At 40.8% G+C, this 27,941-nt stretch overlaps 1 protein-coding gene across 1 annotated transcript; it reads left to right on the forward strand.

The window, feature by feature from the left end:
• Positions 1-71: 71 nt before the first annotated feature.
• dstyk (dual serine/threonine and tyrosine protein kinase) lies at positions 72-27,907 on the forward strand. The gene is made up of 14 exons (XM_084928458.1): positions 72-1,291; positions 6,231-6,640; positions 14,739-15,233; positions 15,332-15,527; positions 18,665-18,903; positions 19,476-19,559; positions 19,666-19,842; positions 22,919-23,048; positions 23,448-23,604; positions 24,119-24,251; positions 24,394-24,507; positions 26,264-26,378; positions 26,525-26,659; positions 27,269-27,907. Exons 1-14 carry the CDS (start codon positions 1,093-1,095, stop codon positions 27,454-27,456), a joined length of 2,772 nt encoding a protein of 923 aa, XP_084784584.1. The 5' UTR covers positions 72-1,092; the 3' UTR covers positions 27,457-27,907.
• Positions 27,908-27,941: the final 34 nt, after the last annotated feature.

Here is a 27,941-nt window from a genome sequence, read left to right on the forward strand (position 1 = left end):
TCGTTCATAATTACTTTTTTTCCAGGCTTCGCCTCCCGGTGGAAACGGCGTTCTCTCTAATGCCTACACTTCCCAGAATGCTGCCTGGGCCCCGCCTTTTCCCTCCGCACACCGCTCTCGTCGAGTTTCTGTTTTGCTGTGATTTCACTCCTGCTTCTCTCAGCTATGTGATTTGGACACTCCTCGCCCTGCACCACTCTTCCTCTTCATCGCCACCACCAGCGACAGCACCCGGCTCGGTTTGGCCGCTGTCAGTCGTCGGTGTTCGGGGGTGGAGGATGTCCACTGGCTCCACCGGGCCACTGTTGGTTAGGAACGGTCTATAGCGCAGCCTCCTCTGGAAAAAACGGAGGTTTTTTTGGTGTTGTTGTTTTAAAGTCGTGCTTGGGCTGTTTTTGTCGTTGACAGGCGAACGCTAAAGCCGGGCTCTCTCTTTTAAACACGGGGCTGCATTGCTGTGAAAGTGTGCCTCGTTAGGTTAAATGGATATGTGTGCCGTGCCAGGCTAAGGCGGGGACGGATCGGAGATGCCCTCTGGCTAGCAACGCTAACTTTCAGTGGACCGTAGCTAGGTCGCAGAAGCACTGATTTCTTAGCGTTTTGGCCGACACAACATAGCCTTACAGGCGTGCTTTGGTTTTAAGACACTCACAAGTTTGTAGTTAGTAACGAAAAAACTGCGACTATCAAAAGGAAGTAAAAATGATTAAATAGCGGTAACTCGAAGCGGTTTTCTTCCACTCAAAGCTGGACGTGAAACTAGCCTAGCCGTGCTTGTCAACAGGACAACAACAAATGCCTTCTTCTCATTCACGGGCACAACAGACTGTGGGGACCGTTCAGCACTGACACACTCCTACTTCATGTATGTTTAAGGACTACCTGTTAACTTGACTCCTTTTCTTTCTTTCTTTTTAATTAACAAATGCTAGCAGGTGGTTTTGGGCGAGCATGGGAACTAACTAGTTAGCGCGCAAGGAAAGGTGTGTGCATTAAGACATTTCGGGTTCACTCAAGGTGTTTGGCACCTGCTTAACCACTTAAGTCGCATCGAGGACAAGGCAGCAGCAGCAGCAGCCCAGTCTGTTTAACATGGAGGGAAATGCACAACAGCAGAAACCGACTCCTCTAACTCGGGAACTGACGAGAGTATTTACCAGCTACAACAAGCACTCCGTACAGCTGAAGAAAAACCTAAAGGAGACTAATGCTTTCTTCCGGGAAATACGGCAAAACTACAGCAATGCTTGTGCATCGACCATGAGCTCGGCTTCAGCTTCTCTGGAGGCAGGTAGGTTTGAACACCACCTGGAAATACATCAGTACTGCACCCATATGTTTGCATGTTTAAAGCACCCACAGCCGGGGTTACACTTAAGCATGCCGGACGGAAGTAAAAAGAAAAGGCTAACTGCTGCTGCTACTGCCAAGTGATTATTGCACCAGCGGGCAGGTTGTGAGCAAAATCCATTCATTTGGGTCAAAGAAAACTAAAGAGATTAAACCCCCCTCTGGAAAACATGTGCAGAATAAGTGCTCCAAATATGCTGAGAATTATGCACTGGCTGCTTGAGTCATTTCTGATCAGATTGAAGTTAGGGGTCATAGATTTCTTGATAGATATATATATATATATATATATATATATATATATAACTCGCCATTACATTTGTGTGTCCGAAACTATGAGCACTGTCAGCAGCATCATTTCATCACATAATTATCATCAGATAATTCAGATATCTGTTTCTGTGAAAGAAACAGACTAGACTTGATAATCATCTTCAGGAATTGCATACAGAGAGGGTCAGAGGCTGTTCTCCTCCTCCTCTCCGTGTTGAATGTTCAAAGATAACTGAAGGTTAGCCATAATCAACAGAAAAAAAAACGATAACAAAATGCTGCCAAGTGCATGTCTTCACCTGCCAGAGTAGATTCATCTTGGAAATGTCCTAGGTATATATACCTGCTCTCTCTCTGTGTGTGTGTGTGTGTGTGTTGGGGGGCGGGGTCCTGTACTGGTATGCACATTTCTGTGTAGACTTGCTTGCGTTATTGCTTCATGTAAGGTCAATAAGGGCAGGTTAGAAGTGCAGTAAAGCCACTGTAGTGTTAGAAAGTAATGCAGTGGTATGTGACTATAAAGGGGCGGCTGTTGCAGCTATGCGCTGTCTTCCTTATGTAAGTGTTTTACACTGTGACTCAGCATCATTGGGGATTATATCAGAGCCCCGCAATGATCAAAATGAATCGATTCTTCTGTTTGCGCTTCATACCTTAGGGGAAAAAAAAATAATCCCAAAAAATAATATTTGGTCAAGAGTGGTTCATTGTCTCTGCTGTGGAATATAATGTCCTGTATTCTTGGAGTTGTGCTAAAATACCAAGAATAATATAGATGTAATAATCTGAGTGTCCCATCTTTGATAACAGTGCTGACTAGGGGTGAGAGAAGACTTTAGTACAATAGTATATTGTATTGCTTCTTTATGTGATATGTTATTGATAAGGGTGCACATGAGCCAATATGAAGGTCATGAATGAAGTGTAAAGATAACCTGTTATTCTTATTAATGTTTCATAAAAATAATTTTAAAAAATCCCATATTTATCTTATATGTACTGTGGTGCATTACCTCACTTCATTCTTTGGACTGTATTAGTGCTTCCTCTTTTTTCAAGCCAGCTTTCTCTTGATTGGCTGAGTCTTGCAAACAGAAGGTTTGAAAAGCAATAATGGTGGGAAGACTGTTCACAACAACAGCTGGGTATCTCTCATGACTGTATTAGTGATATCCAAGTACTTGTAGGATACTGTATCCTACAAGTATTTGGATATCAAATACTTTAAAGGTATCCAGGACACCTTTAAAGTATTTGTGCCCAATTTTCTTTCTACTAATTTTACAGATACAACACCACCTTTTAATTCTGATTAGTTTGTCAGGACAGTGGAAAATCTTTAACCATAATGCCATATCTATACTGGAAATAGCCCAGGAAAGCATGCAGTAAAAATTAGCTGTACTGTGATTAAAACCGGTTAGGCACAGTTTCATTAATAGAATAGCCCTTCATTGTCATTTTGCTTGTACAGCGAAATTATGAGTGCTCCACACTACCCCGGCGCACGCATGTGCAGTAATAAATAACAAACAGGATAAATGGATGCAAACTGGAGGAATATATACAAAACAGTAGAAAGGTACACATTAGAGGACAAAGTGCTTGGAAGTAGTGCAAAGGACTTGGTGTGAGGATCGAGTCCATGTGTGAGCGGCCTTAAATAGCATTCCCACCAATTTGAAGTTCAATCTCAGCATCAGTTAAATATTATTTTGGATGATAGTTAAAGCCCTCTTAGTCATTGTATTCAATCACAATGAACAGTTGAAGGGTTCCTCAGAACTTCTAGTAGACACAGGCATTGTGAGGAGGGTGGCAGATATCATTAATGGCAGCCTCCATGTTTCAAACTCCACATCATAATGCTAGCAGCACTAGCTCTTACAGACTCAGCTGAATCTTCACTTATTTTCATTGGATTATTTCAAAGTTATTTATGGGGTCAAAAAGAAACAAGACAGGAAAAATCCAACACTGCCAAAGTGACATTAATACTGTTTACAAGCTATTGACCCTGTGCACGAGAAAATGCTAACTTCCTGGTTTGAGACCGGATGTGGGGTTGTACATTTCCGGTAGCTTTACTTTGCGGTCAATCGCTACTGCGAAGATATACTCCAAAATCATGTCCAAAACTCGAAAACGGAAAGATCGCGTTAAGTTACAAAGAGCAGAAGGTGGGAACACTCACCGCTGTTGTGTCACAAAAAATCTAATGATCAATTTTGACGTTTAAAGAGTTTAGATCGATCAGTTGTTTACATCACTAGAACTGCATTACTGCAGCAGAAGACACATCGTCCACATTCAGAAGCACATCTCTGTATAGTGACTGGTCTTATGATTTAAACAGGCAAATGTTCAGCATTCAAAGTACAGGTGAAGAATAGTCAAACCAGATGTTTCCCGTTATGTCGATATCAGCTAGTCAAGTACACACCTACACAGCATGTTAACAAACTGTGAAAAAAGCCACACAAAAAATGAATGATTGCTGGTAAGGGTTTCTATACATTAGTATTTACGAAGGGTATGTTGTGACTTACCTTCAAAATTACAGTGGTCCCTCGCTAATAACGTGGTTCACCTTTCACCTCGCTGTTTCACAGATTTTTTTAGTGCAAGTTTGCACGTTTTTTTTTACGTCACATTGTGTCCTGCGTCCTGATCGCTGCAGACAATCTCCTCCGTGACGCCTCTCCTGTACAGTACAGAATCGCTGCATCGATCGCTAGCAGTGTGACTCTGAAGTGCAGTACTGTATGTCCACGATGTCCACGAAACGTTTTGCACCGTCAAAAAATAAAATTGGCTACTTGATTTCACCTATCGCTGGTTATTTTTAGAACATAACACCCGCAATAAACGAGGGACAGCTGAGAAATATAACATTTGAATCCCTTTTCTCTTTTGCTCTGAGGCACGGGGAAAAAATATCGACAAGTCGATGAACATAATTTACAGATATATTGGGTAAATGCCCAAGACATCTATAGAAATGTAAATCGCCGCTTGATTCATTCATTTGCCTAACTTGTTTTGGACCGTAAACAGGGCGTGAATAGGACAGCGGAAACAAAGCTCCCCACAGGAGTTTACGCACCGGAAGTAGCATATGCTAACGTGCACGTAGTCAATTGTAGAATGAGCTGAATGAGATTTCCTTTATCTAACCAGAGACTGTTTAACGTGTGGACGTAGCTTCTGTGTTGGGGAAAAATTAAGCTAATGGGGCTGTTATGCTCGCAACATCGCCTGTGTCGCACACCCATTTTGATGTCACGTCATGTGTCGTGCAAAACAATCTTTGTGGTGCTTTGGTTGGTCATGTGCCTCTTGATTTTTGTAACCTGGTGTGTGTTATTTTTAGCACCATTTTCATGATATTCCAGCACAGAAGCTCACAGATATACAGATATACAGAGGGACATGTTGGAACAGTTTGAAAACTTGAGTTTGTGGAAAAAACTTTGGAAAAAACCTTCAACAAAGTCTTTCTGTTTTCCAGTTTTCTCCTCCTATAGCAGTGTTTATGTGATGATATTGTCTGAGTGGCGACACCTATCCTTCAGGAGAATCCTGCAGTGGCTCCCTGCACTGTAATGGCGGGTAAAAATACAAGCGACTATGAGACGAGGTTGTGACCACTGCGGCGGGTATACTGGGGGCTTGATGAGAAAGTGCCTTAAACCTGCGTTCTGTCTAAGGGCCACCAGATTGCGATAGCTGCTGTTGGGGGAAAAAAGGACATCTGGTTCTATAGAAGTCTAAGGGAAAATGGCTTACTGCGTTTCCCCCTGTAAACACATATTAATGACAAGTGGTTAGTCAATTAAAAATCATTTAAATTTTTATTTTATCCAAGTTGGAAATTAAAACGCAAATCTTAAAGCTTCAAAACGGGGTTTCTGAACCCAGTGGATGACATCATGCTAGTTACATCCATGTTTTTATACTTTCTATGCATCTAAGATGACTGTAACATCTAACAAATGGTAGGTAAAGTCGAGATGCCTAACTGATTGGATTTTTTTAAAGGGATGCCGATAGCAATATTTAGTGATAGATAAGATTTTCTTACAGTTACACGAAACAAACACAAAAAGTCAGGTATTACTTGTTCATTGTTATTTGCCTTTTTTAATGCTAGGGAATTGAGGAGCAGCTTCTCTTTTAACAACATTCAGCTCTTCATTCTGCCTTTGAAAGCAAAACCAGTGCAAAATCCATGCACAACACAATCTCATGGTGTTTTTTAGATGTAAACCCCCCCCCACCACCATAAATGTTTCCTCAAACACAGCCAGTTTAATTTACAAGAGTCAGCACTTTGACTCCTTTGTTTGATGCGTATCAAACAAGGGTAAAGTGAATGCAGGTTAATAGGACTACAGCAAAGTGATTTACGGTACCCATTACAGTGGCTGTCTGTCATGTCACATTAATTTTTTGCTGGCTGTGAGGAGGAGGTGAAACACAGATAGCATGCTGATGCTGACACCTGTAGTGCCGACCAAGAGTTTCTAAACAGCTTACTGAGTCTAAGTGTTTGTTCTACTATACTGATGTGGTTTTAGATAACATGTCCTCCTCATGTTGTCCAGGTCAGCTCAGCTGCATCTCGTTCCCTGCTCACGAAGAAGAGTTCCTACGCAACAATGTGGGTGCTGCCCCCTACATCCTTGTGCTGGGCCAGAACTGCACTGCTCGCTACCAGCTGGTCAACAGCCTTCTAGGGGAGAAGCTGCTGCCACTGGGCGGTGAGGCTGGAGAGCCTTGTGAAGGAGTCCAGGGCACTGTCTGCAAGAGGAGGAAACTTTGTTTCACCCATGGGAGACAGACACGGCTCAGCTTGGCACTGCCTGGCCAGTATGAGCTGGTGCACCAGTTGGCGGCTAATTGTGGTCGCTGGGATACTGTTCCCAGGGAGGACTTGGAGATCCATGAGGAATGTGAAGACCCAGCCCACAGGCTAGCAGAGCTGGAAATCACTCTCCATCACTCGCTGCTTCAGGTAGGCTTGAAACATGTGCAGATGTCGTGAATTAACTCTGTTTAACAGTAGAGAGGGTTTGCTTTGCTTTGCTAGCAATAAGTAAGACTCATTCCTAGGTGGTGTTGGACTCTGACAGGGTTCTCCTTTGTCAACATTTTTTTTAAAATAAATATTGTAAAGAGAATTTCAAGGCACAACCAATGTGCACATTTCCTCGAGCGGTGACCTCCAGCCCGTGGTGGGGAGTGTGCAACTAGGTGTGAAGTGTCTTTGAAGAGAATGAGCTGTTTAAATCCGAGGCCATGTCTCTCAGACAGAAAAGTCTGGCGTTCCCTCTCCGGGCCAGGAAAGAGTTTGAACGAAGGAGTGAGAGTTGAGCATAAAAAGCTGTTGATTTATAGGTTTATCCACGTTCTTGCCCTCAGTGATCACTATGATTGTGGATAAAGACTGAATTAGTAAGATTGGAGATAGAAGCATGGATAATGAGTTTGTTCTGAAGGGTGTTTGGGTTGAGCCATTCATGAAAGGCTTAGAGTAGAGCTGATACTAGTGTTAATTGAATGGAGCCATTGTTGGTGGTTCACGGATCTGATTAGGATGTCTGCTAGGTGAGCTCAGGAGCATAAGTGAAGGGTGGCTGGATCTATTTTTTTTACCCTCATAATTTAAATATGTAGTGTGACATGAACCCCTTTATGTGAGATTGGTGCCATATATGTGTTTCCCATTGATGTACGGTACACTACTGCACACAAAACTTTTTTTTTTTTTTTTTAAGTAATTTGAAGTGAAAACTATTGATCAATACAGTCGTGTTTACTACTCCTTTTACAGAAAAGTAAACTAGGATAGTAAGAATCTCCTGAAACGTTTTGTCAATGAAGTTTTTCTTGAGGAGCATTTTGATTTTCTGGTCAACCCACAAAGGCTGATGTTTCAGACATTTAACTGGCCAATTCTGTTCCGTCTGTTATCAGCAGAGTGGATTTAAGCTGTTCTGCTGTTATCAGTTAGACTTTAACACAATAAACTGGCATTAGGTAATGCAACGCACTTTTTATACCCGTGTGGTTACTTGTTTAATGGAATCAATATAACAATAAACATAATCATTGTCATAATTTACAACCTTTCATAAACAAACGTGCGTTTCTTTCAAGAACCATTTGACTCCAAAGCTTCGAGCGGTTGTGTAGTTATTGTTGTAAAGTTCATTAGGGTGAAGGCAGGTGATTTTGTCTGATTCTTGATTGAAAAGGTTTTGGTGAATCTGGTGTGAGCAGATTTATGGAAAATCATGATCATAGAGTGTATTGTTACACGTTATAGACTTCTATTAGGACATGATATACAGGGTGGGCCACTTATATGGATACACCGTAATAAAATGGGAATGGTTGGTGATATTAAAGTCCTATTTGTGGCACATTAGTATATGTGAGGGGGCAAACTCCTCAAGATGGGTGGTGACCGTGGTGGCCATTTTGAAGTCGTCCATCTTGGATACAACTTTTGTTTTTTCAATAGGAAGAGGGCCATGTGACACATCAAACTTATTGGTAATGTCACAACAAAAACAATGGTGTGCTTGGTTTCAACGTAACTTTATTCTTTCATGAGTTATTTACAAGTTTCTGACCACTTATAAAATGTGTTCAATGTGCTGCCCATTGTGTTGGATTGTCAATGCAACCCTCTTCTCCCACTCTTCACACACTGATAGCAACACTGCAGGAGAAATGCCAGCACAGGCATCCAGTATCCGTAGTTTCAGGAGCTGCACATCTCGTATTTTCACACCATAGACAATTGCCTTCAGATGACCCCAAAGATAAAAGTCTAAGGGGGTCAGATCGGGAGACCTTGGGGGCCATTCAACTGGCCCACGACGACCAATCCACTTTCCAGGAAATGTTCATCTAGGAATGCTCGGACCTGGCACCCATAATGTGGTGGTGCACCATCTTGCTGGAAAAACTCAGGGAACGTGCCAGCTTCAGTGCATAAAGAGGGAAACACATCATCATGTAGCAATTTCAAATATCCAGTGGCCTTGAGGTTTCCATTGATGAAGAATGGTTGATGAAGAATGGACCCACTATCGTTGTACCCCATATACCACACCAAACCATCACTTTTGTTGTTCCAACAGTCTTGGAGGGATCCATCCAATGTGGGTTAGTGTCAGACCAATAGCGGTGGTTTTGTTTGTTAACTTCACCATTCACATAAAAGTTTGCCTCATCACTGAACAAAATCTTCTGCGTGAACTGAGGGTCCTGTTCCAATTTTTGTTTTGCCCATTCTGCAAATTCTGTGCGCCGATCTGGGTCATCCTCGTTGAGATGCTGCAGTAGCTGGAGTTTGTAAGGGTGCCATTTGTGAGTAGCTAATATCTGCCAAAGGGATGTTCGACTAATGCCACTCTCCAGTGACATGTGGCGAGTGCTACGCTGTGGGCTTTTGCTGAATGAAGCTAGGACAGCCACTGATGTTTCTTCATTGGTGACAGTTTTCTTGCGTCCACATTTTGGCAAATCCAACACTGAACCAGTTTCACGAAACTTGGCAAGTAGTTTGCTAACTGTAGCATGGGAGATGGATGGTCTCGTAGGGTGTCTTGCATTGAAATCTGCTGCAATGACCCGGTTACTGCGTTCACCAGATATCAACACAATTTCGATCCGCTCCTCACGTGTTAACCTCTTCGACATGTCAATGGCTGTGAACAAAGAGAAACTTGTAAATAACTCATGAAAGAATAAAGTTACGTTGAAACCAAGCACACCATTGTTTTTGTTGTGACATTACCAATAAGTTTGATGTGTCACATGGCCCTCTTCCTATTGAAAAAAACAAAAGTTGTATCCAAGATGGCCGACTTCTAAATGGCCACCACGGTCACCACCCATCTTGAGGAGTTTGCTTCCTCACATATACTAATGTGCCACAAACAGGACTTTAATATCACCAACCATTCCCATTTTATTACGGTGTATCTATATAAATGGCCCACCCTGTAGTGTGAAAATGAAATTACACTTGACTAGCTTGACTTCGATCGGGTTTGCAGGAAGAACTCCTGCCACAGCATTTCAGTCAGGTTGGGTTCGCCCATTACAACACCTTGAGTCTTTTCTTTTTCAGCCATTCTGGGGTAGTTTAGCTGCTGTGTTTGGGGTCATTACCCTGTTGACCAACCCTGTTGATCCATATTTTTGATCAAGCTTTAGCTATCGGATAGATGGCCTCCAGTTTGGCTTTATGGTTGACTCAACACTTGCAGGGTGTCAGGGTCCTGTGATTGCAAAACAAGCCCAAATCATCAGCCCTCCATCACCGTGCTGACACTTGTTATAAGGTGTTCATGCAAATATGCTGTGTTTGGGTTTTTTCCTAACATGGTTCTGTGTATCATGTCCAAATATCTCAGTTTTGGTCATTGTTCCAGAAGTCTTGTGATTTGTTTGGATGCAACTTTTGCAAACATAAGTCATTAAAGAAAAAAGCCTTTCTCCTGGTTACCCTTCCAAACAAACCACACTTGTTCAGTCTTTTTCTAATTGCACTATCATCAACTTTAACATTTAACATGGTCACTGAGGCCTGTAGCGTCTGAGATTGTAGCTCTTGGATTGCGCAGTTTGACCTTGGAGTGAATTTGCTGGGATGACCGCTCCTGGGATTATTGGGAGCTGTCTTTAACATTTTACACTTGTGAATTATCTTTCTCAACATTTGGAAATGGCCTTAAACCCCTTAGATTGATGGGCAGGAAGAGTTGCTTCTCTAAGATCATCGCTAATGTCTTTCCTCCCTGGCATTAACACAAACCTAAATGCTCCAGACTTATTAACTGCCAGAACTTCAGCTTTTATAGAGGTGCTAACACTTGTTGTTGATCAGTTAGTCAAGTGTATTTCATTATCAGCACCTGGCTGATGCTGACCCTGGAAAATAGGAATTTAGCATTTTGGTTTAGTTTTTGTTTAAAGTAATAATGATACAGCGTAATACTTTTGTAATATTTAGTTTTTGTTCATATCAGGTTTTTATTTAAATGAACTTAGAGCCTGGTAAAGATAACGTTTTTGCTTTAATTTTTCATCATGTGGAAAAATGATGAAACAGTGCTTTGATTACGGTTTATTTTAGTTGTGAAATGTATTTAAAAAAAATTCAGTGTGTACTTATATTTTGTGAGCTGATATTTATTGTTCTCCTTTTTTTTTTTTTTTTTTTTTTTTTTTTTTTTTCCCTTCATGGATCGATTTATTCTTTTCATCATTGTCTCCTGCTTGAATTAGCTTTGCTCACGTGGCTTAGCTCATAAACAGATTACTGAGCAGAGCTGATTATTTCTTGTGCTGTTCGTTTTTTCACTTGATTTGCGCTGTTGTTTAGGCATGCAGTGTTTCACCTCCGTTTTTCACACACGCTATGCGGTCGTGTGACCAGAAAATCACAGCATCTTGAGAAAATTAAATGATTTGGTTTGGTCTGTGAATTGTAGTCATTTCTTATCATGCGTGACACATGGAAAGGCCTCCCAAAGGATCCCAGATCTCCAGAAACTAGGCCTGGCTTTTCCAGCCCACCCGCCCAACCCCCTTACGTAATGCTACTGGTCTGGTGTGATTCACATGACTAGGTCATGTAAAAAACAGATCTCAAACCCTTTGGTGTGGTACAATTGCCATGGTTACAGTTGAAATCTGGGACACTGGGTGTTCATATCACTAGGAAAAATATTTTGTTGTGTTTTGTTTTGTTTTCAATGGCATAGATCAGCATTTGATGTGGGCTGTGCTAATAAAAGAAGATCCATTAAAAACTTTTCTTTAAAAAATCCAATAGTGTTCGTGTTTATAAACACACATCAGAATATGCGTGTGGGAGAAAAACACAACAGACAGAGATAAATCCCAATCGTGTTAATTTGTAAGTACCAAATTAAAATTAATTTAGCGGCAGTTTAGTATTTTACAGATTAATGTCTGAAGGAAAAACCTCGATACTGAAAACAAAGGCGGTTGTTTCAAATCTCCATTTACTTTCATGTGTGACTGGAGGGCATGAGATGTGCCGTATTGTGACCTTAGAAGCTGAAATAGCTGACATATTTTTCAGGAACGATTCAGATTCTTTGAAAAAATTAAAGACAAAAGGACCAGTGTGATCTCGTATTGTATGCATTTGATTAACTACACTTGAAGAAAATGAAATCCACTTTCTTCAAACCAGACAACTAAAGCAGCCCAGTGCTTTATGTCTCTGCTGAACGAAGAGCAGAGAATAAGAAATAAATGGAGGCACAGAATCTCTCTGCTGGCTGTGGCATTCACACACTCCTGCCATAGAGGAGGCCAGCAGATGAGAGCCCAGTTGCTAATTGGCCCTCACTTCATCCCGGGGTATTTACGCATGCCTCCTGCTTCAACTTAACTGCAGTCTAACCATGTTGACATATGAGGGTGCTAATCTACCACCATGTTTCTAAAAATTCTTTTGAGGTATATAATCCAATATGTTTACTGCCACACTTCTGCAGACTCTTACGAACAACTGCGATTTTGCCAGTCACCCTTAAAATATGCATTTAGGAGAAGTTTATAATTACTTTATATGATTGTTTCTCTTTGCTGTGTTTCTTTGTAGAAGCCCAGTCTAACGTGGGCTTTGAAGTCGTATTAAACCTGAACAGTAACATCTAAATACCCTACAGGCTTCCTCTTGAAGGGTTGTTGTTGAAAACAGGCTCCATTAAGGCAATTCAAACATTGTATTGATTTTGATTGGTTGCGACCAAATGTTTGCAGGCTATCTTTGTTCCAAAGAGACTGCTCAGACGGCCTCGCTGCTTGTTTCTTGGAGACAGGACTGACTGTCTCCTTTGTGTAGCTGTTGGTCATTTCTGCCTTTTTTCCCCCCCTCTGGCTCTTTTTTTTTTTTCTTCCTCCACCCCGTCACAGTCTCTCCTATTTTTGTAAATGTCGTAAATTATTAAGGGTTAAGAAAATCTTTTTGCATTAATTTTTTTTTCTGCCCTGTCACAGCCATTCCCAAGACCACTACAAATATTTATGTGCCATGATGTGTTCAGAATTAGAAACGGTCTGTGATGTGTTGTTTCTTTCCCAGAGGGAAAGCTCTTTGAACATCTTGTGGCATGAATTGTAGATTGTATTTAACAGGAGTTTGTCGTGCTGGTATTTGAGGTCATAAGGTTAATGGCCGAGTTAGAGCCTGACTAATAGCAGTCCATTGGTTAATGATCGGGAATTAACCAATTACAGATTGGTATCGGTGTATTTGCCTTTTGATTTACACCAATATGGAAGCTTGTACTTGCTGCCAGACCTAATGCAGAAAAACAGGCTTGGACAGTTTGCAGTGTGGCTTCAGCTTTTGTTCACAGTTCTCTATTAGCAGGGCACATAGCACAGCCGAGCAGTAGGCAAGGGTTCAAATATTTGGTGAGAGTAGCTCTTTAGTTTGTTTTGTACACTGGGTTTTAGCAACCAATCGTGTTTAAGCAGGCATTTTGTTACATGTTGAGAAAAAGATGAATTCCAGTTGCCAAAATGCAATCTCGAAGTCATCATCATCTGATAGTGTTTTATTAGCTCTTTAATGTTTATCTGCATTTGTAAACTAGCCAGTGCACAGCACCGCATCTTGGTTTATGCTTGCGGAAAGGAGCATGCGCAAAAAGTGATGCCACGTCAGCTGAAGTGCTGGTGTGCCGCTACACTTTGGTTTTATCTTGACGTGCACATGACACCGCAGGTTGAAGACATAAATGTAAGGCACGCCTGCCACGGCTGTAATAGCTTGGAAAAAACTTCTGAAAAAAGAAAACATTTAAAAGACTGTTTCAGCTTTTTTTTTTTTTTTTTTTTTTTTTTTTAACTCTATGCCCTACACCAGCACCCATGAGACACCTACAGTGGGGTAAATAATCATTTGATTCCCTGCTTACAAAGGGTTGCATTGATGTCAGAGAACCCTGATTTTAGTTTCATCTGACCACATCACTTTCTCTCAAGCCTTCTCTGAATCATTTAGATCAGGGGTGTCCAATCCCAGTCCTCGAGAGCTACCGTCCTGCAGGTTTTAGATGCATCCTTGTTTTGACACACCTGAATCAAATGAATGGCTTGTTATCAGGCCTTTGCCAAACTTGATGGCATGCTGAAGAGGTAATCAAACCATTAGGGATGCATCTAAAAACTGCAGGACAGTAGCTCTCGAGGACTAGGATTGGGCACCCCTGCTTTAGATATTCACTGGAAAGCTTAAACTGGGCCTGTACAGCTGCCTTCTTGAGCAGTAAGACCCTTTGGGTCCATTACAGCATGATGTGTTACTAATACTGTTCTTGGTGACTGGTCTCATCTGCCTTCAGATCATTTACAAGCTGCTCGTGTGTGTGGTTTTGGGCTGATCCACCACTTTTCCCATGACCATGCTCACCCCATGAGGCAAGGGTTTGACGTTGTTTGACCTATGACTTTGCCCATGATGGTGGAGATGTTTAAATAGATGAAACTGATCCTATGGACAGGTGCGTCTTATATACATAATGCGTTGAGATCATGAGTATATATAATTGATTGACTGTAATCTGTGGGCCACATAGCGAGACAGCCAATCAGTGGGATCCAGAAGTCTGGCTGTAAGGGGATTTACTTTACTTATTTACTTATAGTCAATGTGTTTATCGGCCTTTTGTTTGGTGCCGAGCAGAGGTTGAACGAAGGTCTTATCTGAAGTTTTTTTTCCCCTGATACTGTTGAGTTTTTGTTTCACACATGGGAAATTGTACATATTTTATTACATGTACAATAAATAAGGTAACTCTGTTTTCTGTCCTTATTAGTTTTAATTAAATGATGCCAGTTTCGTCAGATATTTGTGAAATAAACCCGGCATCATCCTTTTAGTAGTTTTTGTATTGCTAGATTTCACTAAAATTTAAATTTTTATTTAATTTGATTGAATTGTCTGTTTTCTAAAAAGATGAACACGTTGCCTGTAATGACGTCTGCATAAACATTTGGTTTTAATAAGCGTCACATTGTTTTGTTTTTGTTTTGTTTTCCCTCGTCAGGAAGCAAAGGTCATGGTGGTGCCTTGCCCAAGTGTCCAGCCCATAGAAGAAGCTCTGGAAGACTGCACTCGCAATGTGATCCCAGTCATACTCTATGCCATCAACCAGGACTCCCTCAGCTCAGAACAGGTGGCACAGCTCTGGAAGGTCAAAGAGATGCTCTCCTTTCCCATCTGTTTTGTCCGTTTGCCTGACAGCGTTCCAGCAGCGTCCCCAGAATGTGGCCGCCACACAGAGAAGGAGAAGAGCCCCCTTCACAAGCAGCTACTGTCACTTGGCTTTCTCAATAGCCCGACAGGAAACTGTTCCTGTGGCACCCCAACGCAGATGCCCACACCGGGCTCCAAGCCCCAGAGCATGTTGGGTGAATCTTTCGAAAGACTGCATCGGTTACTGGTGCCGTTTGCTCGCCAGGTGCTTCAAAATCAGCAGGTGGAAGCTGCCAGCCTGCTCAATGGACTTCACTGTCGGTGTCTAGATCTTTTTATCAACCAGGTCAGACAATGTTTCCTACTACTGTTCGTCTTCATTCATATGTTTGTATGTATTGCTCTACTGCTTCACAGTAGACACTTTGCCTCACTTTCCTGCAGGCCTTTGACATGCAGAGGGACCTGCAGATAACACCACGCAGGCTGGAGTACACCCGCGAGAAAGAGGGTGAACTCTTCAACTCCCTTATGGCCATTGCTAACCGCAAACAGGAAGAGATGAAGGAGATGATAGTGGAGACACTCACCAGCATGAAAGAGCAGTTACTGGAGGATGCTGCCAACCTGGAGTTTACAGGTGAGCGGATAAGCACCGGTGCTAATAGACAGGTGTAGGATCTTTCATACTATAAGGGAAATGCCATCTGGACCTGTTTGTAAATGGTGAAATGCACAAAAGATTGCGACACAGATTACATCAAAGTATCTTAGTAATCTGATCGGCTTGTTTGTGTCTAAACAGTTTTTCAGATGTGATCAAATAAACTTCTCACAGATGTTACTTAGCCTTGAAAAAGTATAAGGAAAACCACAACTAATGTTTTTATTGTTAATAGTAATGATGATGATGATGATAATAATGTTTTGCACCTCACCTCATCTGTAGTCTTTCTGTGTACGTCTGCACACACAATGTACAAGGTTGCTGTTTGAATGAGCATCGCAGAGGATGTGTTTTAACCTTAGCAGTACTGCGGTTTCCATGTTTGGTGTTTGTGGCTAGCATAGATGACTTGTTGATTTCTGTGGTTTTTGGTAATTTGACTCTGTGGCTGTTAGATGTCACCAAGCAAGATAAGGTTTTATGTTTCTGAGGAAAAACTTAAAATATTTAATTGTGACTAATTAACATTAATATATCATTAATAGAGCCCCAGTATTTCTATTTGTGATTTGTATAAATGGAATATGTTTAAGTTTCCATCTACAGGAGCCTGTTGTTGGGTTTTTGTTTGTGTGTTTTTTGTTTTTATTTATTTTAATATTTTTTTGAGGGGGGCGTATGGGTGTTGTTCGAGATGAATTTAATCACCCTGATAATATTTTTGGCTGAACACTGGCACACGTGCATGCACGGTGTTCATTAGTTAAATTAATTAATTAGGTAAGTTAAACTCATTATTCCTCTGATTACATGGTGCCATCCATCCATTTGTTTTTCCCCCAATTATCCAGTTCAGAGTTGCTGGGGGACTGTCCACTTTGTAAGGTATACCATGTTAGGAGCAGATTGGACCCCCTCGCCCCAACTTGGGCATTCAGAACATCCTTAATTCTTCAATGCAAAAATTCAACAAGGTGCTAAAACGTTCCTCAGAGATTTTGGTCTGTACTGAAGTGATGGCATCACACGGTTGCTGCAGATTTGTTAGCTGTGCATCCATGATGTGAATCCCCCATTCCAAAACACCTCAAAGGTGCTCTATTGAATGAGATCTGGTACCTGTGGAGGCCACTGAAGTACAGTGAAACCAGTTTGAGATGATTTGGACTTTGCAACATGTTGTGCATTCTCTGTAAACAATAGAGATGGTTAAGTGGGAAAATCCCAGCAGGTCAGCAGTTTCTGAAATACTCAAACCAGCCTGACTGACACTCAAAATCAGTCAGGCGAGTTTCAGTTTCATCTTTCTTCACATTCTGATGCTCCTTTTAAACTTTAGCAGGTCGTCTTGACTGTGTCTGCGTACCTAAAATGCATTGGGTTACTGCCATCTGATTGGCTGATTAGAAAATTGTGTTGTATGTATACCTGTATGTATACATACCTGTTCAACCTATTTCAGGTTTACAGCCTACAAAGCCAGACTGTGCATAGTCTTTAGATACTTACATAGATCTAAGCAGATGTAACCAAGCCATCTGTGCTTCACAATCTGCCCCCAAAGTTTGGCACTGTCTGACTCAACATATTCAGAAAGAAAAGGCAGTCATTGGCTGTTGCTTTTGCTCCGAGTATGTTCGAGAAACAACTTCTCTTGGTTATCTGGAAAACATTGAGTAATACTCCGTGCAGGTGTTTTAACACTGAACCATTTCTTTTTCTTTTTTTTTCTTTTTAGTCATCCATTAATCAGGAAATCGGCAACGTGCACTTTTTCCACCCATAACCTTATCATCAGTGTTGCAACATAAATAGATTTTTCTCCTCTGGAGAAAGATATTAGAGATCATTGTTGAAACTACAGTAAGTCTGACACAATGCTTTGTACACAAAGGAGAAGAAGACCTGTTGGAAGCAGAATCCAGTGGAAAATTATATTGACAAGTTTGCAAATGCTATTGTGCCAATGTCAACCCTTTACTTTAATTACTTCAATTTTAAAAATCCAGCTTGGCTCTGGAGCACTCAGTGTCAGTTCATCAAATTAAAAAAATTAATTCAAAAATGTATTGAGTTTATCAAGAAATTACAGAGAAGAAAGTTTGGACAGTATATTAACTGAAACTTTCTCTTTCTAAAAAGAAAAAAAAATCATTTGAATTTGGTACGTGGTGTTGTTCGTCGGGAATATTGCACTGACGTTGAATTTTTGTATTTTTTTTTTTCATTTTAAAGCTTTAATATCTGTGATTTGGGCTGTTTTTAAACAAGTATGAAGAATTAAGTTCCTTGTTTATGCAGTTTCTACAGGCCTTCAAATCTGCTGCCGGACAATGAACATCAAAATATTTTAAGGACTTCATTCATTGTTCTATTTTAACTTAAACTACACTCTTGAGAGTCCATATTCATAAAATCATAGTATCAGGTAGTTACTATAAAAATGAAGTTTAACTAGTTTTTTAGCTAATAGAATTCAGAACCTTTTTTTTTTTTTTTTTTGCTCCTACAGCACAATTAATGAGTGATAAAATGAAATGTGTGTTGGAGTTTGGAACCTTTTTTTTCACCTTTCATCCAAAAACATGGGTGTGATAGAAAAGTGTCAATAGTCTTCAGAGTGTTTATTAACATTTCATTAACATTTTTATTAGAAATGGTGTTTTAAAATGTGTTTACATTTATTAATATTAGTGATGATCAGTAAAAGGCAAAATTTATAATATATATAAGAATTTTTCAAGAATTTTTTTTAATGCTGGATGATGATTAAAGTGTATGATCGCTGCTCGTCATCTTTGTTGGCTCAAACCCTGGAGAGTCAATCTACCTCCAAACAGCATGAAGAGTACCTGTGAGGTAGTTTGCATCCCTCTGGGGGTGATTATTTCTCTTGTAGGAAGCGTTGTTAAGTTTGTTCTTGTGGAGAAACGTGATTTTCAACAAGTAGTCTTCGCAGAAACCGATGCAGTCATATAAAGTTGATCCAGTACACATGTTGAGCATCAAATGAAAATCCAGTGACATCAGTTATTCAATATTTATTTGTCCTTATTGTTTACATGTGCCACACGTTAACATGACAAACGGTTTTCTTTTACGTCAAATAGACGTCATCGTGACAACAAATGGAGAGCCTGTTACGTCAAAAGAGATAAAATCCTGCATCAACCAGATCCAGGAGCTGATAGTGGCCAGTTTGAATCAGGCTGTGGCAAATAAACTCATCAGCTCCGTGGATTATCTGAGGGAGAGCTTTGTAGGAACTCTGGAGCGATGCCTCAACAGTCTGGAGAAGTCCAACTTTGATTCTTCTGTTCACAATATCACTTCTAATCATCTCAAACAGGTGGGTGAGAAAGGAGGCTAATGTAACATGTTTGTGTCAAGAAATGTAAGGTGTGAACACTAATCGCATATAAAAATGTCAGAAGTATTTCATTAAAGCTTAAAGGGGAAACTTTACTGAAGGGCCAACAGGAACAATGGTCTTTTCCACTACAGAAAGAAAGTATCTCCTGTTGGGTTGTGGACTTCTGAGGGCCTCTAAAGAAACAGGAATTAAACCTAAAACCATCACAGTTTTGAAAGTCTGACAGATACAGTTATTCATACTTTGTGCTGTGTTGTTGAACGGTGTCACTGTCAAAGCTGTTGCTGCTGTTACATCACCACATTAGGTGAGTGGATGTTACACAGTGGAACAGAGCAGCCTGTTCTGTGAACTTGTGCCTGATTGAGTTCCTGAAGTGGAAAAGTGGTTTCTCACATGTTATTCGAGATGTTTGGGGGGTTTTTTTGTTTTGTTTTTTACACAAAAGTAGAATAATGAGCTCTTATTAGTCATGCTAGAGGCTTTTTAGACTCACAGATTGTCTTAAAATTTGGGTTTTGTGCTAACCCTTTTCTCACCTGTCACAGCTGTTAAATGCTGCCTATCACGTAGAGGTCACCTTTCATTCTGGATCTTCTGTCACGAGACTCGTTTGGGAGCAAATCAAACAGGTCGGTGTCTCAAACATTCACACAAATCATTTTTAAAGTACACGGACTTCTGATGAGATGGCTATGTTTTTCCCTTTTGATATGAGTCTCTTCTTCTTCCTTGCAGATAATCCACCGGATAACGTTTGTTAACCCTCCTGCCATCACTCCAGAGTGGAAGCGCAAAGTGGCCCAGGATGCCATCGAAAGTCTCAGCGCTGCCAAACTGGCCCGAAGTATCTGCTCGCAGTTCAGGACCCGGCTCAACAGCTCCCACGAGGCTTTCGCAGCATCTCTGCGTCAGGTTAAAACCTTCTCTTTTGTTTTAGCTGCACTTTTTTTTCCTATTTCTACAAATACTTTCCCCTGTATGATCTTAAATATATGTAAAAAAACTGTCAGTGAAATGGTGATGATTCACTAAAGGTTGACTACTCACCAGTAACTCTCACTGTAGTCAAAAAAATGTTGGTTTAAAGTAAGGCACCACCTCCAGGGCAGTGAGGCTGTGAAACTAGAGCTACCGCTGGTGTATAGGAAAAAATCGTGACCACAAAGCATCTACACATTGTTGTTTGTTTGTTGAGCAGCGGAGATGAAAGTGCCATGTGATGCTATGGTATGCCTTATGAGACATTTCCTGGAACTCTCACATATGCAGAGAGGTATTTGGGACGGCTCTAGTATTGTTTGTGTAACATTAGCAGCTGGTTTCACAGGGAGCCAAAAAATGCGAGAGCTGGGAGCAGTTCACAGCAGCTTCTTCACCCGAACGCTTTGAAAGCCCGTTCTCTTTAGCAGCTGCAAGACTAAAGGCTGCTAACCGCACAGCTCGAAAATGGACAATTTATTAAATCAGTGAAACTTATTTAAATACCACTTTTCAGAGATACAAATCACAATAAAACAAGAAGTAAAAATGTAAAATAACAATGTCAAACAATAGAATATAGCATAAAACAACAAATTAGTTATTTAATCAGATTCACTGTTATTATTTTTGTATTTATGCAAATGGCGTGCATGGCGTGGACATCCCTCCATAAAGCCCTCAACAGATGAGTGATGATATTTATCACATGACAGACAGTGTGGGCCACATCAGTGTCTCCATTATCATGCAGTTACACAAATACAATGATTTATTGTGACAGAAGAGGAGGTGATGTTGGGTGAACATAACTAATTGAAAATAAGGTTATTTATGCTTCTGATCCACTTGTCGAGTGCCGTGGAAACCAGCTGACTAAAATAACATCATACATGTGTCACGTTCCTGTTGGAGCGACCAGAAAAACAAGCAGGACATCGGCGAATAATGGACATTAAAACGCAGGCTTGGTGTGATATTCAGGATTAGTAACACTTGAAAGTCTGATAAGGTATTGTTGTCACCTCACCAGACAGGTGGGCGAGCTGCGTGGACTCCCAGCTTTGTGAATTCAATAACTCAAGAACACAGCAACGTAGGATTTTCAAATTCATACCAAGGGTGTATCTACTAAAAATCTCAAATAAGTTTGAATCTTGGTGACCTCGACTTCAATGTCAAGATCACAGATCAAGTTTTCTGAAAATCTTGTGAATGCGATAACTCGTGAAGTTACCTAAGATGTTCAAATTGATGTCATGGTTTTTTACAACGGTGTGTAATGGCCTTTGTGCCTAAAAGAGCACATGACGTTGATACTCGGCACTTTACACGAGCCCCTAAGGTGATTTCACTTACACACTACAGACCTGTAATTTTTCCCATTACAGAGCTGCATCTGGGAATCGGTAGAATCAGATATTAAACTATCGGCAATTTTTCAGCTTCTGGGTGCAAAATACGGATGATCTCCAGTCCCACCGATTCTCAGAGATTCTCATGTTAAGCAACACGTTACAGCTTGCAGCATCCAAACTTTTTCTTTTTTCTTATTTGCTTAAATACAAAGCTCATACTTCACATACATGAGTAAATAAGAACCGAGAAAAATGTGTTCTTTATACAATCAAGCATTTTTTTTAATCACTCTAATTGTTGTGAATTTTTTCCTGCAGATGTCTTTTAATAATCTCAGCTTGTCTCGTGATTTATTTACGAGACAAGCTGAGATTAGCATAGTTCTGTCTTTAGCTGCAAAGCTGCCTTGTGTTGAATATATGAACAAATCTAGCTTACTCTGTTTTTTTTTGTTTTTTTTTAAATTGTTGTTTATTTTGTTTTCTGGCTCAGAATCGGCCTGTGGGGAACATTGGATAAACAGAAATGTCTTTTCTGGTTGAGCTGATGAAACCCCAATTAACAAAACTGGTTAAAAAATAATTTCATTACAAGCCGGGAGGGGAATTTCCTCTGGAGCTGCATGAATTGTCTTTGAGTTGGAACCAAAAAAATTCCACAATGCAGGAAAAACCCTGATGTAAACAAATAAGTAATTTAATTTACTTGACAATATTTGAACTTGCAGTATTTTATTAGTTTGGTAATAGTGAGCTGTTAGTGGTGACCAGACCGTGTAGATTAGAGCTGTTTTACACACAGCACACGTTCTTTAATTTACTGTTGCTCTCTGGTTTAAAAAAAAAAGAAAAAAAGAAAAGAGTGAGTCGGTGACCTCCTCTGCGCTGACCTCTGACAAATGACGTCACATAGCCATAGGGGTCAAAACAGCTGGCCAGGGGTCACTGAGAACTTCAGGGCCAGCGAGTTTTCCATGGTAGTATCTCACGCTTTAATGTAAAAACAACATACAGATGGATTGAGATTATTGAATCCAAAAACATGTGGTCAGAGCTTTTTATACACATTTTAAAATGATGTACAGGATGTGCAAAAAGGACAAATTTTACATTTTCTTTAGTCACAAAACCACAAAAACCTTTAGTTGAATCTACAAAAATGGTAACGATAACCCAGTTTGACAGACATAAAATAACATTTTGTACTAATAAGATGATTCACCAAGGCTGTTAGTTGAACCTTGGTATATCTCAGCATGGTGTGATGTGGTGTTCTTAAAAGAAACGGAGGAAACTTAAAATGTGTAATGAGCTGCTTGTGCTTCTGTTTCTGTAGAGAGCAAAGCAGTCTTTGACTCATGTTAGTGCGACTCTTTTGAGACCAAACTTGTTTTACTATGAAGGAGAACGTGATGGGTGGCTCAATGAAGCATTCATCAGCTCTGTACTTGGACTCTGTTAGTTAAAGGGCTGTGCTTACATTAAGTTTAAACCTTTAGAGAGGAGCCTCTCTGCTGGCTTTTTTCCCCTACAAAAATAACTGGTTAGTAACTAATTTTGGAAAATAAATGTTATTGCTAACGAATGAGATCAGCTCTTTGATATGTCCTAATGCTGGGCATGAGTTGTTACGCCATGTGTTGTGTTTGCAGCTGGAGGAAGGGCACACGGGCCGTCTGGAGCGCACCGAGGACCTGTGGCTGCGTGTGAGGAAGGACCACGCCCCTCGACTGGCCCGCCTGTCTTTGGAGAGCCGCTCTCTGAGGGATGTGCTGCTGCACGGTGAGTCACCACCAAATTCCTCTGTCGTTCCCACAAACAGGCACAGTGCACTTACACGTTTCTGCTAAACTGTGGCTCCGTCAAGTTCTAAATCTGAACTTAACTAATTTAACTCCAAGATGTGTCCCTGCTTGAATGAAAAGAATAAATTTTAGGTCATGGGGGGAAAACACAGGGAGACTTTCCACTCCCAGTAGATGAAACTGTACAGTGAAGGTCACTGTATATTTGAGTGTGAGTACACTACTTAAAAATAGGCAAATCTAATTTAGAAACACAATAAGTGACTGGTTAAAATACTCAGACACTGGCAAAGTTTCAGACCTCAGCTTCAAAGCTGCATTTATAAACACAATCTTATTATCTGCAATTCTTTTTTCTCTCTCTCTCTTCTCACAGGCAAGCCCAAGCTCGGGCGGGAGTTGGGTCGGGGTCAGTACGGCGTTGTGTATTTGTGTGACAGCTGGGGAGGACACTACCCATGTGCACTAAAGTCCGTGGTCCCGCCTGACGATAAACACTGGAACGACCTGGCTTTAGAGTTTCACTACACACGGTGAGTTATTAGGAACAAGTGTTTGAACACAGTCGCGTCTTCACACCAAACAGCTGGCTCCAAATGCATCGCAGCTTTACTCGCGCTCAGCAGCTGTGACTAAGAAAGTTTCTCAGGCAGCAGGTGCATTCATCAAGAGCAGAGCTCTGCTTATAGAACATGAGAGGCTGCTTGTTTTCAAGGCCAAACTCCACCCAGCTTATAGAAAAGTAGTTTTGGCTGTTGAAGCCTTGAGGCTCTTTTGTGTCATGTCAGTGTTTATTTTTAAAGGTGACAGCATGAGTTCGTTAGCACAGTTAATGCTTGTGTGCTATAACCGCCTCAGCTCTGAGGAATTCTGGAATCTCCAAAACTTTGCAGAGGCGAATTTATCAAAGGCAAACAAGATTGACTTCAAGATAACAGAAGTATAAGCAGACGAAGGTGGACGGGGGTGAGAAGTAAACATTTTATGATTTTATAGCTAAAATATATGTTTTCCCTCCCCTTTCTTTGGGTGTGTGCGTCTCCTCAGGTCACTGCCCAAACATGAGCGGCTCGTCGACCTGCACGGCTCTGTGATCGATTACACCTACGGAGACGGCTCCAGCATATCTGTGCTGCTTATCATGGAGCGGCTGCACCGAGACCTCTACACAGGCTTGAAGGTGACTCGATAAAGCAGCGAATAACAGAGATCTTAGGTCATTGCTTTATAGGAGCAGCGCCGTACTCTTCTACTCTGCTCTTTACATCCTGTTAAGTCTCCGGTTTCTCTCTCTCTCTGTCGTTTTTGTTCGTCCCTGCCAGGCTGGTTTATCACTGAAGGAGAGACTGCAGATTGCTCTGGATGTGGTGGAGGGGATCCGTTTCCTCCATGGTCAGGGTCTCCTGCACAGAGACATAAAGCTAAAAAATGTTCTGGTAAGTTCAGATCAGCTGTCAGTTAGACCGGTTATAGTCTGTGACTGTGTAGCTCTATCAGAACACTATATTATCAAAGTGGCCCACGTTCATAAAATACATGGCACAGTTGATCTGAATGACACCTTTCCAAGCCAGAAGAAAATGCACTCCATAGGTTCAGCATCATACAATTACAATAATCTCTACATCGATTACTCACCTGTGATCTGAGTCACAAATATAAACAGTCTGATTACACTAATAAAATGCAAACAGCTGTATGTCTGTTTCCACTGTGAATAATAGTAAATGGGCAGAGTGCTGACAGAAAACCACCATAAGGGAAAATACAGCATGTCTCAGGTTTGCAAAAGACCACCTGGATGTTCCCCACACAAAGTAAATGTAAATCTCAGGTTGCGTTGTTTGTGGGAATGCACAAACCGTCTGGACGGTAGTATGTTCAAGTGTTAGTGCAACAACAGGTCAGCAGCTTTTGGAAAATGCACTCTTACATCTGCTTGGGAAGATTCCCTCCTGTCTGCAAAAGAGGATGTGATCCAGTCTCTTAATGCTATAATGTTGAAGTGGGTCAGAGATGATCCTTCCTCTATTTCTTTGTGGAAATCTGTAATCTCAGAGGTTGTGAATATGGAAGAACGTGATCAGTGGAACGTCTGTTGATTTATAATCTGGAATTAAATAGATGACACGGATGATCGCCACCTTTTTGGTCTAAAGTACGTAGACTGGATTTATGGACTAGTTGTTGTATTTCACTATATAAAACGGGCCCTGTGCAAGTGCGGAATATTGTCTCATTGCATTACTGATGTCACAGCTTCAGTTTAACAGCATCACTGTAGCGTTGTTTGATAGTTTTTTGTAGTTTGTTCTTTTATCTTTCCCCAATTTAATAAACAGAATTGTGAGAAAAATGAACAAAGCTTCATCCCAGCTCTGAAGTCTGTATTCAATGAGGAAACAGTTAATTCAGTGCACAAAATTAAATTATCAGAGTGGTTGTAGAGATGCTGTGGCATGGTCTGCCCAGGGTTAAATCAGGAAATCTCATAAATATTGGACAGCTTTGCAGGGAGAAATTTTCCTAAATTTGTCCTTTGTGTTGTGTTCGTTCTACAAGGAGCATCTGGTGGAGGTTGTTGCTGCTGAATGAGGTTCCACAAGTTAGTAAAATCAAGAGTTTTCTTAGTTTTCCAGCCTTCACATTAAATGCATGTGATAATAAAAGTGTTCAACAGATGCAAGTTCAGTTTAATTGTTATTAGTGTAGTTTGATTTAACTCTGTTAATAGCTGTAGCCAACATTAGAAGTACAGTTTCCAATCTTTATTTTAAACATTCAAGTAACAAGTGTTAATGTACATAAAAAAATGAATAAACATGAAATCAAAGAAAGCTTCGTATTTACATGGAAACATAAGTTGACCCTTTCTTGTTTGAAAAAGCGTAGGAGGAATCACATGCTTGTTAATGCCTGCTCCTGTCTAGCAGATCTTGTATACCTGTTTTGATTATACAATTGAAAATATACACGCATGCTATAAATAAATATAAAATTACAGACTGCAGCACAATAGCTATGCATGCGTCCTGCAGCTGGACTCTTACGAGCCATCTGTGTGCACGAATGCTCTCAGGTGACTGTAAACTCGGCCTTCGCATAAAGATCAGACCACATTTTTATGAGTGAAAATTTAATTACTGCAGTATTTTCTACTTGATTAGATAACCATCTTTTTGCTTTTTCTAGTTGGACAAACAAAATCGGGCAAAGATCACCGACCTGGGCTTCTGTAAACCAGAAGCCATGATGTCTGGCAGCATAGTAGGAACTCCCATCCACATGGCTCCAGAGCTGTTTACAGGTATGATGATGGGGCAGTGCATTAAAAAAGAAACCTTGCCATTTTACTCACTGAAGAAGACAGCAAAGTTATAAGAGCAGGAAGTCATAACTGCAGCTTGTTTTGTGTGTCAGGTTTTAACTTCACTGTGGCTCGTCTCCCGACAGGAAAATATGACAACTCTGTCGACGTCTACGCCTTTGGGATCCTGTTCTGGTACCTGTGCACCGGTTCAGTGAAACTTCCAGAGGCTTTTGAAAAATGTTCCAGCAAGGATCAGCTCTGGAACAACGTTAAAAAAGGTAAACGGCCCTAACACCTTAGAATCACATGAGCCTGGGTGGTGGACTCGGACTCGTTTAATAACTTTGAATCTTGGAGAATACAAATCTTAGTTTAGTTTGCGAATTTGGGAGAGAGTTACGATGCATGCAATGAGATCATAATCCCAAAACAAAATGTACACTACAGTGCCAAAAGTATTCACTCACACATCCAAATCATTGAATTCAGGTATTCTAGTCACTTCGACAACCACAGGTGTATAAAATCAGGCACGTAGGCATGCAGACTTCTTCTACAAAGTTAGTGAAGGAATGGGTCGCTCTCAGGAGCTCAGTGAATTCCAGCATGGTGCCATGATAGGACGCCACCTATGCAACAAGTCCAGCTGTTTCCTCACTACTAAATATTCCACAGTCAGCTGTTAGTGGTATTATAACAAAGTAGAAGCAATTGGGAATGACAGCAACTCTGCCATGAAGTGGTAGGTCATGTAAGGAAGTGTAAGTGTCACTGCTGAACACACAGATAATCTGTTGATTGTCAAACAGGGTGAATATTTGAGGAAATATTTGGATCGCTCGTGTATCGGCCAGAGACTCACTTGTATCCATGTTGTCCTCCATCAGGTTCCAGACCAGAGCGCGTGCCTACTTTTGACGAAGAGTGCTGGCAGCTGATGGAGGCCTGCTGGAACGGGGACCCCTCCCAGAGACCCCTGCTTGGTATCGTTGAGCCGAGCCTGCAAAGTATTATGAAGCGGCTCTGCAACTGCAACTCGGAGCAGAAAAGCAGCAGCCTGGAGGACTCAAACTGAATACACTCCAGACAAACTAACACGTGTGTGTGTGATAGAGATACTGTTTGGAAAAGTATTTTTGTTGTATTTATGAAGAACGGAGCTGAACGGAGAATTTCGGAAAACCAGGCGCCATTTACAAAAACAAAAAAAGATGTCCCAGTTGACCTCCTTGTTCACACTTGTTGCATTTACATTATTTATGAGATGTTGACCAGAAGTTTGCAAATACGTGTTTTATTGATTGTGTGTAATTGATTTGTATACAAACTCTACTATTTGCTTGTTGCTGCACTGCTAATTGCTACTTTGTCATAGAAATGTTACTAGGTTCAAAGTGTTTTAAAAAGTAGTCCATTCCCAGTATTATGAAAAAAATATAAAATTAATTTTAGATTGTATTTAAACTGAACATGTCTGTCTATACAAGCACATCTTTTTTTTAAATAAAATTATCTGTTACAACCAATCAATCGTGTTGCAGACTCATTTTTAACTCAATT

The sequence above is a fragment of the Perissodus microlepis genome, chromosome 5 (genome assembly GCF_051167445.1).
Source record: "Perissodus microlepis isolate ML-2025 ecotype Zambia chromosome 5, ASM5116744v1, whole genome shotgun sequence".
Taxonomy (NCBI): domain Eukaryota; kingdom Metazoa; phylum Chordata; class Actinopteri; order Cichliformes; family Cichlidae; genus Perissodus; species Perissodus microlepis.